Source organism: Trichogramma pretiosum, unplaced genomic scaffold, assembly GCF_000599845.2.
Source record: "Trichogramma pretiosum strain Unisexual culture from Peru unplaced genomic scaffold, Tpre_2.0 scaffold1, whole genome shotgun sequence".
NCBI classification, from domain to species: Eukaryota; Metazoa; Arthropoda; class Insecta; order Hymenoptera; family Trichogrammatidae; genus Trichogramma; species Trichogramma pretiosum.
The window spans coordinates 5931405-5945782 of NW_019641703.1; the positions used below are offsets into that span (position 1 = coordinate 5931405).

Consider the following 14378-nt stretch of genomic DNA (forward strand, 5'->3'; position numbering starts at 1 on the left):
CGTGTATTATTTCAACGTTCGAATATATGTAATAAAAATAAAAACAAAGTCGTACGAGGTTTCCCGAAGGGTAAATACAAACAATAAACACGATTCCGTTGTCTCTCGTTTTTTGACAACTGCGATATAAACGTGTTCGATTGTATTTAAAAATCTAACGCTCAGAAATCTCACTGAAAAACAAAAATGCCGTTGTGTGCATACGCGCCTCGCGCATTGCTTTCCATCCGTACGCGCGTATATTTGCGTTCATATGGCGCACACGTGAGAACGAAATAGTATAAAAGAAGCAAAAAAGGAGAAGAGTCAACGCGCGTACGAAAACAAGGCGTATACTAGCTAACACGCATTGGGTGGCGGTGGTGGCGATGCAGCAGTGCGGTCGTATCATGAGCTTCCACGCGCGCATAGTAGCTGCCGCAAGCGCAAAGTCACGTATTTTTGACTGTAAGCTAACTTTATTTTCCCGCGCCGCACGGTTGGATGTGAACAGAAAAAAAGGCTTACCACCACCACCACCACCAACGCTGCTGCACTTTTTTTCTGAAAGTATTAAAAAAAAAAAGAAAAAAAGGGAGGAGGAGAAGAAGAAAGAAAAAAACGGCAAGTTGATTAGCTTGACATGGTATATCACGTACGACCTAGATACACGCTCGCATGCACGCGCGTGCGAACGCGAATTATATATCACATGCTGGCGCAGCTGAGGCTCGCATTATACACGGAGGAGGATGTGGAAGAGGAGGTGAAGAGCGAGGAAGAAAAGGACTACTGGGCTGTGCACTTGTAATTTTGCAGTCAAGAATTGGAGAGCCCGAGCAGCGAGCCAGTAGTAGCAGCAGCAGCTCTATAAGCGCCCAGAGCGGAGGAGGTCATGCGCCATGAGACATGATTATCGGTCCCTGCACACACACACACACACACATACACATGTACATATATACACACCCACTCATACACACAGACACGTGAGCGCAAGCTGCAAAAGCTGCGCGCGGCTTATAATACTTATCGCTCGGCCCTCGAGGGAACTTCGATCTTTTTCCAGTTTTCTCCCCCAGGGCTATATAAACGTTGAAGGTAAAGCAACAGAAAAAAAATTATAGAAGGAGAAGAAGAAGAAGAAGGCGGCGCTGGTTTCTTTTACGCGCGGCGTGGCCCATTTTTTATTGCGCTTTCTAAACTGTGATTTTAAGCAAAGCAGCTGCTTTTGGAGCTGCATGGAATCGAAGCGACCCGAAGATGATGCACGAAATTATTCGTTTTCATCGGGTTTATATATGTTAGAATATAAAATCCACCGACGCTTTTATCAGTGGCCGCAATACGTGCCCGCGAATATAATTGTCCTCGCGAGCTTGCATTAGCGAAGTATAGTCTGGTCCCGTGCGTCGCTCGTCGGCGCCGCACAAAGCCCGGAAATGAAAAGGCCAAACAGTATATGAACCCCCGCGTATGCGGGAGAATTAAAATTGACCAGCGCGGCAGCGCGCTTGGTGGTCGAAAAAGCTCGTGCAAGCTCCGATATATATACCACGAGGAGCGGAACATATATAGAAACCAGGCCAATCGCCCGCCGAGGCTTTTCTCCAGCTCGCTCTCGCGCTATTTCCTGCATCGCTCGCTTATATAACGCCAGCAGAGCGCATTGGCTCACATTCTCACCTCGAGCTCTCGCGGGCGAAGCAAATTGATCGAGAGAAGCAGAGAGCGAGGCAGGAAATTCACTTCGCGTGCGCGGACGAGTGCGCTTATTTTTTCCTCGGCTAAAAATAAAAAAAATGAATCTCTCGACTAATAGAATCGAAGTAACGCGCGTATATTGGCGAAGAGGCAAGAAGGAAAAAAATATTGAAGCAACGAGTGGAAAAAAGAATCTCGACATAAGAAACAAACTTGAAATCTGTCCTTTGCATCCAACGCGTTATCGCTGTAATCTGGACAAAAATTTAGAGGGGTTACCATAGGTATATTCGGCGAAACTTTCTGATAATAATTAGCGCCTCTAGGCGTTATTAGAGCCATTGTAAAGAAAGTTACCTCCAACGATGTATATATAACTTCCTGCAAAACTTATACCGGCGTGGAGAAAAACTTTTTGCGTACCCTACAACTCCTCTTTCCCTTCTACATATTATACAAGTGATTTTTTTATCTCTCTCTCTTTTTTGTTCCCCTACTGCTGCTGCTACCGCTACTGCTCCTCTTTTGAGCGTGTAGCATACCTCGGCTTGACAATGAGCTGACTCGTGTAAGTAAGTCGTTTTCGGAATGATAAAAAGAAAACTTTGGAAAATAATTGTATTCCAGATAAAGGAGGATGAGAAAAAAAGGCAACTCGGTTGTCGTCGGATCGTGCTACATATCAAATTTTTACCTTGCCCCGGCTGAATTTTGTGTTTGTACAACGGCGAAAAATTATTTCCAGCTATTTTCATTTATCTCTCTGACCTTTTTTTATGTTCCTTCGTTTTTTTCTTTTTTTTTGCTGCTACGCTCCGTTTTTATACATATTAAATGCAAGATTCCACGAGCTGAATCTCAAACGGTTTGGGAGAGGAAAAAGTGTTCAAAAAATTAAGGAAATAATTGAACCTTTTTTACAGGTACATGAAAAATTTAATTTATATAAAGAGGCTTCTCTGGCGAAAATTCAATAAAATCCACTCAAGCGCTTGATACAACTAGCAAGAGAAACTTGCCAATTCGCGTAATTTTTTTCTTCCTTGCAATGTTAAATCTTCGATCACGAATAAGCTTTTTGTATTTTTTTTTTATTTTTTTGTAGAAACGATTACTTTTTTATAGCAACACAATAATTCTTTGTTAATGAGAGAGCCGTACAAAGGCAGAGAAATTATGAAGAAGAATTCGCAACAATTTCAACTTTAGCGAGCTGTTTTTTTACGTCTTTTAGAACGTACAACGAATAATATTCACTATTTTTTCCACTCGGACATTTTTTTTTTATCGCGGTACTTATCCCTCTAACTCGAGCTCGAACTCTCCCTTGCTTTTTTGAGTTATCGCGAAGTTAACGTACGTGGAAGGAAGAATGAAAAATTCTTCTGTAAAAATTCCTTTTTATATTTTCAAAGAGGGCGTAAAATTAACGAGTACACACGGAGTAACGTTTTATGTAATTCTTCGAGTAAAATACCGCGTGGCTTCGTGTTACGTGCCTGTGTATGCGAATCGTTGAAAAAAAAATTAGCCCACTGGATGCAAAGCGACGGTGGAAAATTTTCTAAATTTTCTTCACCCAACTGAAGAACTTCTGTTATAACAAAAAACAAACATAAATGAAATACATCGGAAAATTCTAACGTACGATCGAACTTTTCTGTTTCAGCATATAAAACGTCATCGTTATCTGACGGTTCGCCGCCACGAGGTCAGCACGACACCGGAAGTATCGGACCCAACGAGCGTCGAAAACGTGTCGCCGGTCTCGCCAGCGCCCCCGGACTCTAATGACTCCACCAATTACGATTCGAGTGAGTATGCGGCATTTCTTCTCATCGATTCGATTTTCCAAATTTACGCTTCCGAATACACCACGTACCTCTCCCCCGCAGCTCTGCTGCTGCAGCCACGCATGCCACCCGTATGTATGCGAGCGCAGCGGAGAGCAATTTAATTTAATGAAAAATTAAATTAAACAAACGCGCAGTAATTAATTATAATTTGTCATTGCATTGCCGGGACACTGCCGCTGCCGCCGAATCCGTCGCTGCAGCCTGCGCGCTATTTCGCAGGCAGTGCTATAATCCCCGAGCCGGTGATAAATGTTGCCTCATTTTCCGGCGCCTTTTACATCATATATAGGCGCACGAGATATATCCATATATGTATATAATAATACCCGCGCACTGGAATGAACATTTTAAATTATTCTATATAGATGCTTGGAGGCACCTCGCGCTCATTTAAATGAACATGGCTCGCGCTAATATGCTCGATTTATATCATTGAGTATGAATATATCACTTGTAATTATCAGATACAATTTCGATGATAAATCGAAGATATTTAAAATCAAAAGGCCAACTTTTTTCACGAGTCTCTCTTGAAAGTAGGCCACGAGTGCTAAAATGCTTACGATTTTTTTTGCGCGCTTGCATCTATATAGATTCACCATAAATTCAATATCCCAACTTATGTATCGAGGATTAGCATAGATATTGAAGTCACGGGTTCTTGCCGCGTAATATACAACATAATACATTCTGTATATATATAATATAAAACCTTCTTCCATTTCCTTGCCATTTGTTCGATGAAAAAACTGTCAATCAATTTTTTTTGCGCTCTGTATACGCTTGCCAATATACACGCAGACACCCACCAAAGAAATGCATCGCGTTGCATTGAAATTCAAGTTGAAGAAAGAAAGAAAAAAAAAGAGAGCGAGAAGCGAAAAGAGGCAGCAGTATTTTCTAAAAGTTTCTCGCAGAAAGAAATTTTAAATCGGATATGTCGCATTGATATGTGTTTCGACAGTTGTGCCGATGCTATACGGCTCTCTCGAACTTATCGAACTTAATAAATTTTTGTCGCACGAGCGAGCTCGAGACACTTGACTTTTTCAAGTGGAGTTGAAAAAAAAAAAAGAAAAAAAAAGCGCAAATCGAACTCGATATTATTAGCGTGTACGTGCCTTCGAATTTAACCATGTTATGTATAATGATGTCGCAAGGAAACCCGGATTTTGTGTAAAAATGTCATTACCAAACGAGAGAGAGAGAGAGACGAGCTTACCACCGCAAAAGGCGTGTGTAGCATGGCGGAAGCCTTTATTCTTTTCTTGGCAGCGTCGAACCACTTGTTGCGCGAAAAATATTCCCTTTTTTTTCTGCGTGCTCGCGCGCGTGAATTTTTTCATTTTTCTCCGTGCACAGCGCGTTACTACGACTATTTCGAAATCGCTTATTATAGAACACGCATCCGTGAACAATTTTCCTCCCACGCGCCCTTAATATTTTTTTTATAGTTCTTTATTCCTGAAAAGCCATTATTTTTCCGAGGCCACGATATTACATTTTACATCGATCATTATTTTTCAAAACGAGCCGAGTCGTTCGAGAGCACGAGCGCACTTAATTTGAAACGGGTCAGCATTTTTCTCCGTTTACTTGATAATTGAAACTCTGCATCTTGCGAATGATTAATTAATGAACTGCTATTACAATATGAATGTTTGCATTCTCTTTCTAACCACGAGCAATTCTTTTCTTCTTTTTTTTCCAAAAAAAAAGATCCATGCGAGGGCAAGTACTGCGGGGCTGGACGCGAGTGTCAGCTATCGGAGGACGGCACTCTGGCGATATGCGTCTGTGCGAAGCGCTGCGCCCGCCGCCACAGGCCCGTGTGCGCGAGCGACGGCAAGGTCTACGCGAATCACTGCGAGCTGCATCGTGCCGCCTGCCATCTTGATGCGCCGCTGACCGCCAGTCGCCTGATGAGATGCCTGCATCGAGGTAATTTTTTGCATCTTTTTTTTTCTTTTTCTCTTCTTCGTCGTTGAATGTAAGTATAGCTGTCAGAGGGTTATCGAAGAAAGAGAGAGAAAAGTAAGAGAGTCGTTATCTGGTCTGCTCTGGAGCAAAGAAAAGTTGATGAGGCTAAATATAAGCCGATGAGATAAATTTTAAGCTGTTCTTTATTTTCTTTTTGAATTCTGATTTAAGAAACGTTTGAAAGAAATTTTTTACCGAAAATTTTGTTGTGTAATCTTCATCGATCAGTAACCAATTATGCAATAGCCATGAAAAGTGTTCTTATTTTCATTTTTTCTTAGTAATTATGGAACTATACCGATCGAAAGTGAAAGTCCTTTCTTGGGATTTGACCGTTGAATATGACTCAAAATAATTCCTCCTCTATCACCACACCTTCGATAGCTCAGTTGGTAGAGCGGTGGACTGTAGTAGGTTGATTCAAAGATAGAAATCCATAGGTCGCTGGTTCAAATCCGGCTCGAAGGATACTTTCTTTTTGAAATTTTTTCATAAATTCAATGAATTACCAAAAGTTTTTTGATACATTTTTTATAATTTATAATTTTTTATTTCCTAAGATGAGATTAAAAAGTTAACATAACTTCGCCGTTGGTTACTGTAGTAAGGCTAAGGAGGTATTCAGGCATCGAACGAGTAACGTTTTCGTTATAATATTTCCCGTTAAATACAAAAATGAAACTCGTTTTACGAGTGAGTGTGAAAAACATTTCATTTATTAAAAATTGATTGTTTATAATTTATGCAAATCTTTTATAAAAATTTAAAAAAGCCACACATTTTTTTTTAATCTAAAAATTGTTCGTCATTTTTACGAAATTTTATTCCAAAAATCCTTTTTTGTGTAAAAAAATGTAAATAGTGAACATTTTAACGTTTACAAGAAGTTTAATACGTGACAAAAAACGCTTGTAATTTTTTATCTGACAAAATTAAATAACATAAAACTCCTGAATTAGTCGAATAATACGTAGTAATTATTTAAAAGATCTTGATGAATCGCATAAACGATGAATTTGATAATAAATTTTCTTTCCATATTTACGTGAAAAACGAGTTTCATTTTTATAACCGCAGCCGGAAAAAATATATCGTAAACCATTATTGATTTGGCTGTAACTGAATCAGCCAAAAAAAAATCTAAGATTACAAAACTAAGATTACTAAATATTTCAGTGTAATACATCATTAGATCTGAATTATTAGAGCAAAAATAAGTCAAGTGTACCGAAAAATGCGTTTTTCATCTACATAATTGATTTCTAGAATAATTAGCTTTTCAGTTGACGGGACAACGGTTTTTTTCATTAAATTATCACTTTGAAAATCAGAAAAATATCGCAGTGACCCCACGGCTCTTTTTACCTTTCATTCTTTTTGTACGTGAAATATTTCTATATACAAACACGCATTTTAATCTTGAATCCTATATTTCATTGTCTCAGATTATATTGCCCGCGACTCTGCAGATGGGCTTTAAATTGTTCATATTATGCTCGATTTACCTAAATACACGCAGCACGCACATACGCATTTGACTCTTGTGTGTAAAAGACTGAAATTTCGCAGTGGCATACATATAAGCCCTTTCATTGTCCACAATCTCTCCCTCTCAAAGTGCGAACTTGTATAATAATTAATACAATTTTGAGCCTCACTCTCGCTCTGTCTCTCTCTCACTCTCTCGCTCTCTTCTTCTCTTGGGCTTGGTTAATTCGATAGGAGCGATTATTAAAGCTCGCTTCCGGCACATAGCGGCATTATAATAACCGAGGCAGCTGCGCCGCGTCGCATATCCAGCTCGCAAAGTGCAAAGGTTAAAAGCTCCCTCCGATTCTCTATATATAATGCAATGCACGTGCAGAGCTTTTGACGCTGCTCAAAGCTAGAGAGAGAGAGATAGAGTAAGAGCGTCTGCGAGTACACGGCTAATGTATATACAGCTGTATTAATTGCGTCAAGGTATGGGCTCTCGTCCATCAACACCTGCCTAGACGAGCGCTCGACCTATCGCGTAAAAGTTGTTTTATAATTGAAATTTTTCATTTTTTTTTTCACTCTCTCTATTTCTCCTTTGTCGTAGACGACCATCAAGAAACTCCTAAAGCTCTACCTCTGCACAATGCAGTGACCGCGTCGAGCGCGACGTCAGCGTCGGCAGCGGCATCGTCCATCAGCAGCAGCGGCGGAGGTGAAGAGGAACGAGACAGTCAAGTCAAGTACGACAGCAAAGAGAACTTGGTGGAAGACGGCTACGACGTGGACGACTGCTCGGCTCAAGAGTACGAGATCATGAAGGTATAATATACGACACGCTTTTTTCCGCATACGTATACGAGGAGAACAAAAGATGTCGATTTATTATGTTTCTCGCATACAGGACAATCTGCTGCTGTACAATCACGCCAGACTGATGGCGCAGGACAACCACAGCAAGGAGTACCTGGTGAGCATCATGTTCTCGCACTACGACCAGAACAGCAACGGCGACCTGGAGCGCGACGAGCTGGAGCGCGTCGCCGAGCGCGAGGACCTCGAGCAGCTCAGTCGCGGCTGCTCGCTCGCCCACATGATCAGCTACGACGACGCGGATCGCGACGGCCGACTGAACATCAACGAGTTCTACATGGCTTTCAGCAAGCTATACAGTAAGTTTTAACTCCGATATAGCGCTCGCGCGCGCGAAAATTCGTGACGCACGCCGACCCGCGATTTTTCTTCTTCTTTTTCTTTTTAATCCTATAAATCAAGCTCGCTTTTCCCAAGCTTTCCGTGGCGTATATCGCTATCCGCAATCAGCGGCGTTTCATCGGTCAGTGTGACACCGACGAAAAAAAAAAACAGAAAAAGGAACCGTGTTGTCACCTCGATCCCCATCAGCCATTGATTTTTTTTTCGAACATAACAGCTTTTAACTGAAAAAATAATCCTGCCAAAGAGAGCAGAAGTGAAAAAAGCTCGCCCCGCAAGCGTCACGGATTTTCGCATCTATATGTATGCTGTAACGCGGGCATACCACCGTATACACCATAATCGTCGGAAAAGCCATAAATCTGGTTGGCGCTGCGTGTCAAGCAGGTGTCTCGGTGGTCTCGCTGGACAAGAACCTGGAGATCAATCACATACCGGCGCGCGTCGGCGACAACGTCGAGATAAAATGCGACGTAACGGGCACACCGCTGCCGCCGCTGGTCTGGCGGCGCTACAACGCCGATCTCGAGAGCCTGTCCGAGCCCGAGGTGAGAGAGAGATTTATATACACGCAATACGATATGGTAGTGAATACGTATCCCTGTATATGATGACATCGATTATTCGATTTTTTATGTGGACACAGTACGAACTGCATGTATCCCTGCATGTTAACCCTTATTTGACTCGAAACTCTCTTGCAGATACGAATTTTCAACGACGGCAGTCTCTATCTGACGCGGGTCCAGCTCGTGCACGCCGGCAACTACTCGTGTCACGCGCTCAGCAACAAGGACGTCGTGCAGACCCACGTACTCACCGTGCACAGTAAGTGTGGCAGCGCCTTACATTTTTCTTCTTTCCGTTTTTCTGATAATTTTATATTTTGCCTCGTGTTTTCATATACGCACAGCCATCCCCGAGGTACGAGTCACGCCGCGTCTACAGTCGAAGCGTCCGGGCGAGGAGGCCTCGATGCGCTGCCACGTGGTGGGCGAGCCCCTGCCCCGAGTCGAGTGGCTGAAGAACGACGAGCCGCTGCAGCAGCGCAGCGAGGGCCGCAAGTACGAGGTGGTCGGCAACGGCACGCGCCTCGTCATACGCGGCATCGGCTACGCCGACACGGGCGCCTACATGTGCCAGGCCAGCAGCGTCGGCGGCGTCACTCGGGACATCAGCAGTCTCGTGGTCCAGGAGCAGCCGACGCCCAGTGAGTATATTATCGTCGCATCAAAGTGTGTGTCGAGATATATTACGCTCATATATATACACGCGCTGGATTAAACGTATGCGCGCGCTAATGGATCACGGAGTGGAGAGAAAAAAGTGAAGAAAGATCGGAGCTGCGCGTGGAAGTTGAAAAATCTCGCCATGCGGAAGACTAAGAGCTACCGCTGCACTACCTCCGAAGTGATTCACGACGTTACAGCGGTGCAGAGACAGCGCGTGCACGGAGCTGCTGTACCATATAGCCGGTGGCGCGCTAATCGAGACAGGGCGACGGAGATTAAGAAGCGTTTTCACGGAGGAAAAATCGAGCTTGGAGCGAGAGAATTTGGCCCCTTGCCCTGTGTGCGTGCTTTTTCTTGGCAGGCGCGCGCGCGCTCGCACATGTCGCGTGGGCACGATTTTTCGCCTCGATATTCCACTACTCCTCCGATGCGAGAGCACACTTTCCAATTTCGACGGCCAGTTAACTTTTAACGTTATTTATGTCCGCGCGATCAATTTCGTCAACCCCCCCTGTTCGTTCCGAAAATACTCACACGAATGCAATTTACACGCAAAGCATATAATGATGGTTTTTTTTCTGTGTGTGTTACAGCCGCCCCGAGCGAGGAGCGACGTTTTTTCGCCTTTCACGAGTGGGGCATATCGGTTTACGAGCCGTCAGCTTGCCGATTGTATCATCAAATTAAGTCGACTGACATTATACCTGGAACGCAGGTACTGCTTTTTTGCTCGCTATACTAGCTGGTTTTTTTCTTTTTTTTTTGCTTTCTACGAGTCTATTCGATCGACCGAGCAAATTATCCTACTTGCGCGATAAAAGTTAACTAACTCTATACGCGCAAGGCAAGGAAGAAAGGAAGAGAGAGAGTCACGTTTATTCTAATACCCTTAATTGAATGCTATCGTTTATACGACGGCGACAAAAATTCTACCAGCAGCACAGTCAAATTGCATTGCCGTGAGTTGCTCGAACGAAACGGTGTCTCTTTTTCTTCTTCTCTTGCTCTCTTTTTTTTTCAATCCCGCGCTGATGGTACTTTGGCAAAATTTTCCACGATAACGTTGAATGTTTTTTTTTGTCGCTGTTGCTGCTGTTGCTCGTAATCAGGAATACGTGTGTGCTGAAAAAGGAGTGCCTTGTTCTTGGGGTCGAGCGATCAACGTAGCCAATCGTTACGTCTACGTGTCGCAGCCTGAAAAAGATCGTATTCTCATTATTAGCAAAATTCAAATGGTCGTTGTCGACGTAAGTACTCGACGATCGCGCTTGATATATCGTGGAAAAATAAATAATCACGAGTTTTGCGCACGCGTGCTCGCAGGTCGTCACGACGGACAAATACCCGGTGGAGTTGCAGTACGTGCCGGACTTGGATCAAGTTTGGGTGCTGAATTGGCGCAGCGAGACCGACATGGGCGTCAAGACAATACAAGTGATCAGGGACGCGGCGCAGAAGAAGAAGCACAGAACCGTGCATCCCGAGCCCATCGACGGACAGTTCGATCTTGTGCGCGGACTCTACATTCCCGACCCGCAGGTAACGCATCGTCGTCACGCGACATGATTCATTTTTTACTCCGATGCATCGCCTTTCGAATATAATGTTGCACGTATGACGTATGCTAAAAATTCCACGACCGATTCTTTCGTGCGCGCACGTCGCCATTATATTTGAAAAATCGTCGTATCGATCGATGCATTGTAATACAGAGGACATCTATGTGTAACGTACATGTATTCCGACCAGGATATCGGACACGCTTTCAAGTACGGATACGTGACGCACACGAACCAGCGGGGCATGTACAAGCTCGATCTGGCCAATATGAGATACACTCGCAGCGCTGATCTTGCGCCCTACAACTGCGTTCCGGTCCACATACAGTTTCCAGCATTGTGTAAGTATATGAACGACCGAAAAATCGTAATTTACCTTACCTTTTGTTCGCGATATCTTTCGAGGAAAAAATGCCTCTTGGAAAAATGAAAAAAAGGATCCGAGAAAAAATGTAAATTAAATTACTATCCATCGTCGTCGATTCATTGGCAAATGGATCCAGTTTTATATCGCATTAAAAAAATAGAAGCGCCGATGAAAATAAATAAATAAAAAATAAGGAATCGAGCAATGGGGTCAACTACGTGACTAGCTGCGGGCTTCTCGTATACGATGTTTCACGCGCGGCTGTTACTCGCATCGTCAACGTCGTACACCACATACACATACATAGAAGTTTAAACAGCGCAAGCGGGGGTAAAACAACTTTGGCTCTTGCTCGCATGCTGGCTGAATTTTGTTATACCCGTTGTAAGCGTGTACACAAATACGTATACGATGCACTGGCGCAGCACACCTTACATAAACTATAGTGTTTCTACGGCCCTTAAGAAACTAGCGCGATTTCTCTCGTTTATCCCGGTAACAGTTAGTGTTATACAGTATCGCATGCGAGGATCCATGCAAATAGATTCGGTACATAATCAAGCTTGCAACGCGCTATGTAGTTGCACAAGCAGTCTTATAAATGCAAAACGACGCGACGTTTCGTAACGCTAGCACACATCTCTACGATCTATTTTTGCTATGTATTCTTCGTAAAAAAAAAATTAGAACTAATTTGAATGATCAATTCAGATGGCTTTGTGATACTGCAATGCGAGGAGCCGATAACGGGCCGACCGACGGGTCAGCTGTTACTCGACTACGTGACCGATACCGTGCTGGGGCATAAACCCGAGCTACTGGGTCGACCGACCGTGTCGCCGGACTCGAGGCATCTCGTGACGATCGATCGACGCGACAACAGCGTCGTTCTCATCGTCGAGGAGATATTGCGTGAGTACACGAGCCGTATAAAATTTTCATCGCAGAGCATATCTTTATACAATCATTACGTTTATTTTTTACACGCAGCAACTGGTTTGAACTTTGCGTTCGACGTGAAAACGACGCTGAACATCAGCGACATCACCTTCTACCCGTCGCAGACTACGCACGGCTACGATCTGTACGCTTCGTCGATGGACAATAAAGAGGATATACTATTTCTTAATTTAGCCTCGGGTACGTTGAACGCTGCGTTGAGAATTATTTTTGATTGTTATACCGAATAATGCACAAATTGATTTATTTGTCTTTTTTCTTTCATCCGACAGGCAAAGTGGAGATGATCACGGGCGTGGGCAAAGCCATGCCGGTCATGTACGCCAAATGGGGCAAACCGAACAGGCCAATCGTGCAGAGCGGTGTTTTCGGCCGATACATGGTCAGTCCGTCGAACGAGGCTCTCTTCGTGCTCAACGGCGAAACGCGCACGGTCAACTGTGAAATTGGCGGCCTGGTACATCCTAGCATCGTCGTTTGGTTCACGCTGCCGACGCATTAGGCACCCACTCCATAAAGCTTGTTAATCCGCGAGAAATGCACTTTTACTTTGATTTTGACATCACGTATCTTAAAAGAATCGACGAGAGATTTTATTTTCTAAATGCGAATGACTTTAAAAAAAACAACATGATTGGAACAAATGTCACTCCTTGATTTTTTTTTTTTTTTTTTTGAACGTAGGAATTTTCATGTATAATTTCATGAAGTGCAATACTTTCGATAATAATTATCTGTAACAATACAAACCTAATATTTTTTACGAAGTTGTGTCTGCAAACCAAAAGAACTTGGTTCTCGTGGCGAGGAATCGCGCATAGCTGTCGACTACATCGATCAACTTTAGACGAAAAATCGTGATTTGATTTTTCCAAAAAATTTTAACGCCAAAAAAGCCAACATATTTCCTAATCACTATAATGAAACGTGTACCATACTCAATAACCAAAAGAAAAAAGAAACAATTACCTTGAATGGACGTATTGTGTAAAGTGGTCGCGAGGCCAATATGACTGTATCGCTGTTTTCGTATCGCAACTAATTAATGTGCATAAAACCCGTCGTCGGACACGCATGTTCTGTATCCACACACTCACACGCCATACACAATAATTAGGGATAAAACTACTTAGCATTATTACGAGTATAATATATTTATAATTGTAGATTATATTATAAAAAAGTTATGTGACGATATAGCATTTCCTATTTGACTAAAGAAATTGTATCGTTTAGTTTCTCGGTATATTCCTTCGTCTGTCTCTGCATAATACTTCTTATGAGTCTTGACTTTCAGATAAATGAATATTATAATGTAAGATATAGGGTATATTTTTCAATATTGGTTGTCGTGAGAAAAATTTAAATTCAACTGAAATTTATCAAAGAAAAACTTTAAAAATAAAAATGAAGAAATTTATATTTACTCGTAATAAATATTTATTAGAATGATTGTTGATTATATAATGTGAATTTAACAAAAAAATGTATCAAATCGAGGGTATTGCGTTCTGAATAATTATTATAAGTATTAATAATTGTACGACTGAGTTCGTCTATTCAGAGTAGAATGGGATCTTTGAAAAAAAATTATATAAGAAAATAATTAATTTTATACTCAATACTCTCATTATGCTAAGCTTGAAGATAAAAAATCGAGAATTTGAGCTTACAGCTCATGAGAGTCTCGTAAAGTTCCGTCGCATCAAAATGATATGTAACGAAGATTGTCCAAAACATAAAGTATATATGAGCTCTCAACTGGACAAGTGTACTACCAGTTGAAATATCTGAAGAAGCGATGAAAAAAAATATTAACCAGCTAGCGTTAGCAATGTGTACAAAAGCAAAGAATTATTTTATTAATGTTAAATATCCATATCCAGGATGAATATAATGCGATCGATTACGTATGTACGTAAAAACAGTTTTTAAAAATTTAAAGCCATCCAGAAAACCCTGGAAAGTCTCAAGCATTGATTCATGGATCATATTTTTAAGTTTTTGAGATTTTCCATCTGGTACGAATAAAAATAGAGGAATTTCGAAA

The 14378-nt window shown here is 42.2% G+C and overlaps 1 protein-coding gene and 1 non-coding gene across 4 annotated transcripts in view; both read left to right on the forward strand.

Annotated features, from left to right (window-relative positions):
• The window catches only part of LOC106653825 (follistatin-related protein 5-like), a 170711-nt gene extending 157043 nt beyond the window's left edge, over positions 1-13668 (forward strand). For 2 of the 3 annotated variants that reach the window (XM_023462726.1, XM_023462727.1), the window contains 14 exons: positions 3353-3497; positions 5259-5480; positions 7603-7817; positions 7900-8167; positions 8595-8758; positions 8915-9038; positions 9124-9420; positions 10036-10157; positions 10552-10689; positions 10766-10981; positions 11192-11342; positions 12080-12280; positions 12359-12508; positions 12601-13668. In XM_023462726.1, the coding sequence (XP_023318494.1) occupies positions 3353-3497; positions 5259-5480; positions 7603-7817; positions 7900-8167; positions 8595-8758; positions 8915-9038; positions 9124-9420; positions 10036-10157; positions 10552-10689; positions 10766-10981; positions 11192-11342; positions 12080-12280; positions 12359-12508; positions 12601-12830 (2643 nt within the window). In that variant the 3' untranslated portion in view covers positions 12831-13668. The remainder of the gene's footprint in view (positions 1-3352; positions 3498-5258; positions 5481-7602; positions 7818-7899; positions 8168-8594; positions 8759-8914; positions 9039-9123; positions 9421-10035; positions 10158-10551; positions 10690-10765; positions 10982-11191; positions 11343-12079; positions 12281-12358; positions 12509-12600) is intronic. The other variant, XM_023462728.1, reaches the window with a different exon arrangement.
• Trnay-gua lies at positions 5894-5987 on the forward strand. The gene is made up of 2 exons: positions 5894-5930; positions 5952-5987. It is a non-coding gene; the product is annotated as a tRNA-Tyr (tRNA).
• Positions 13669-14378: the final 710 nt, after the last annotated feature.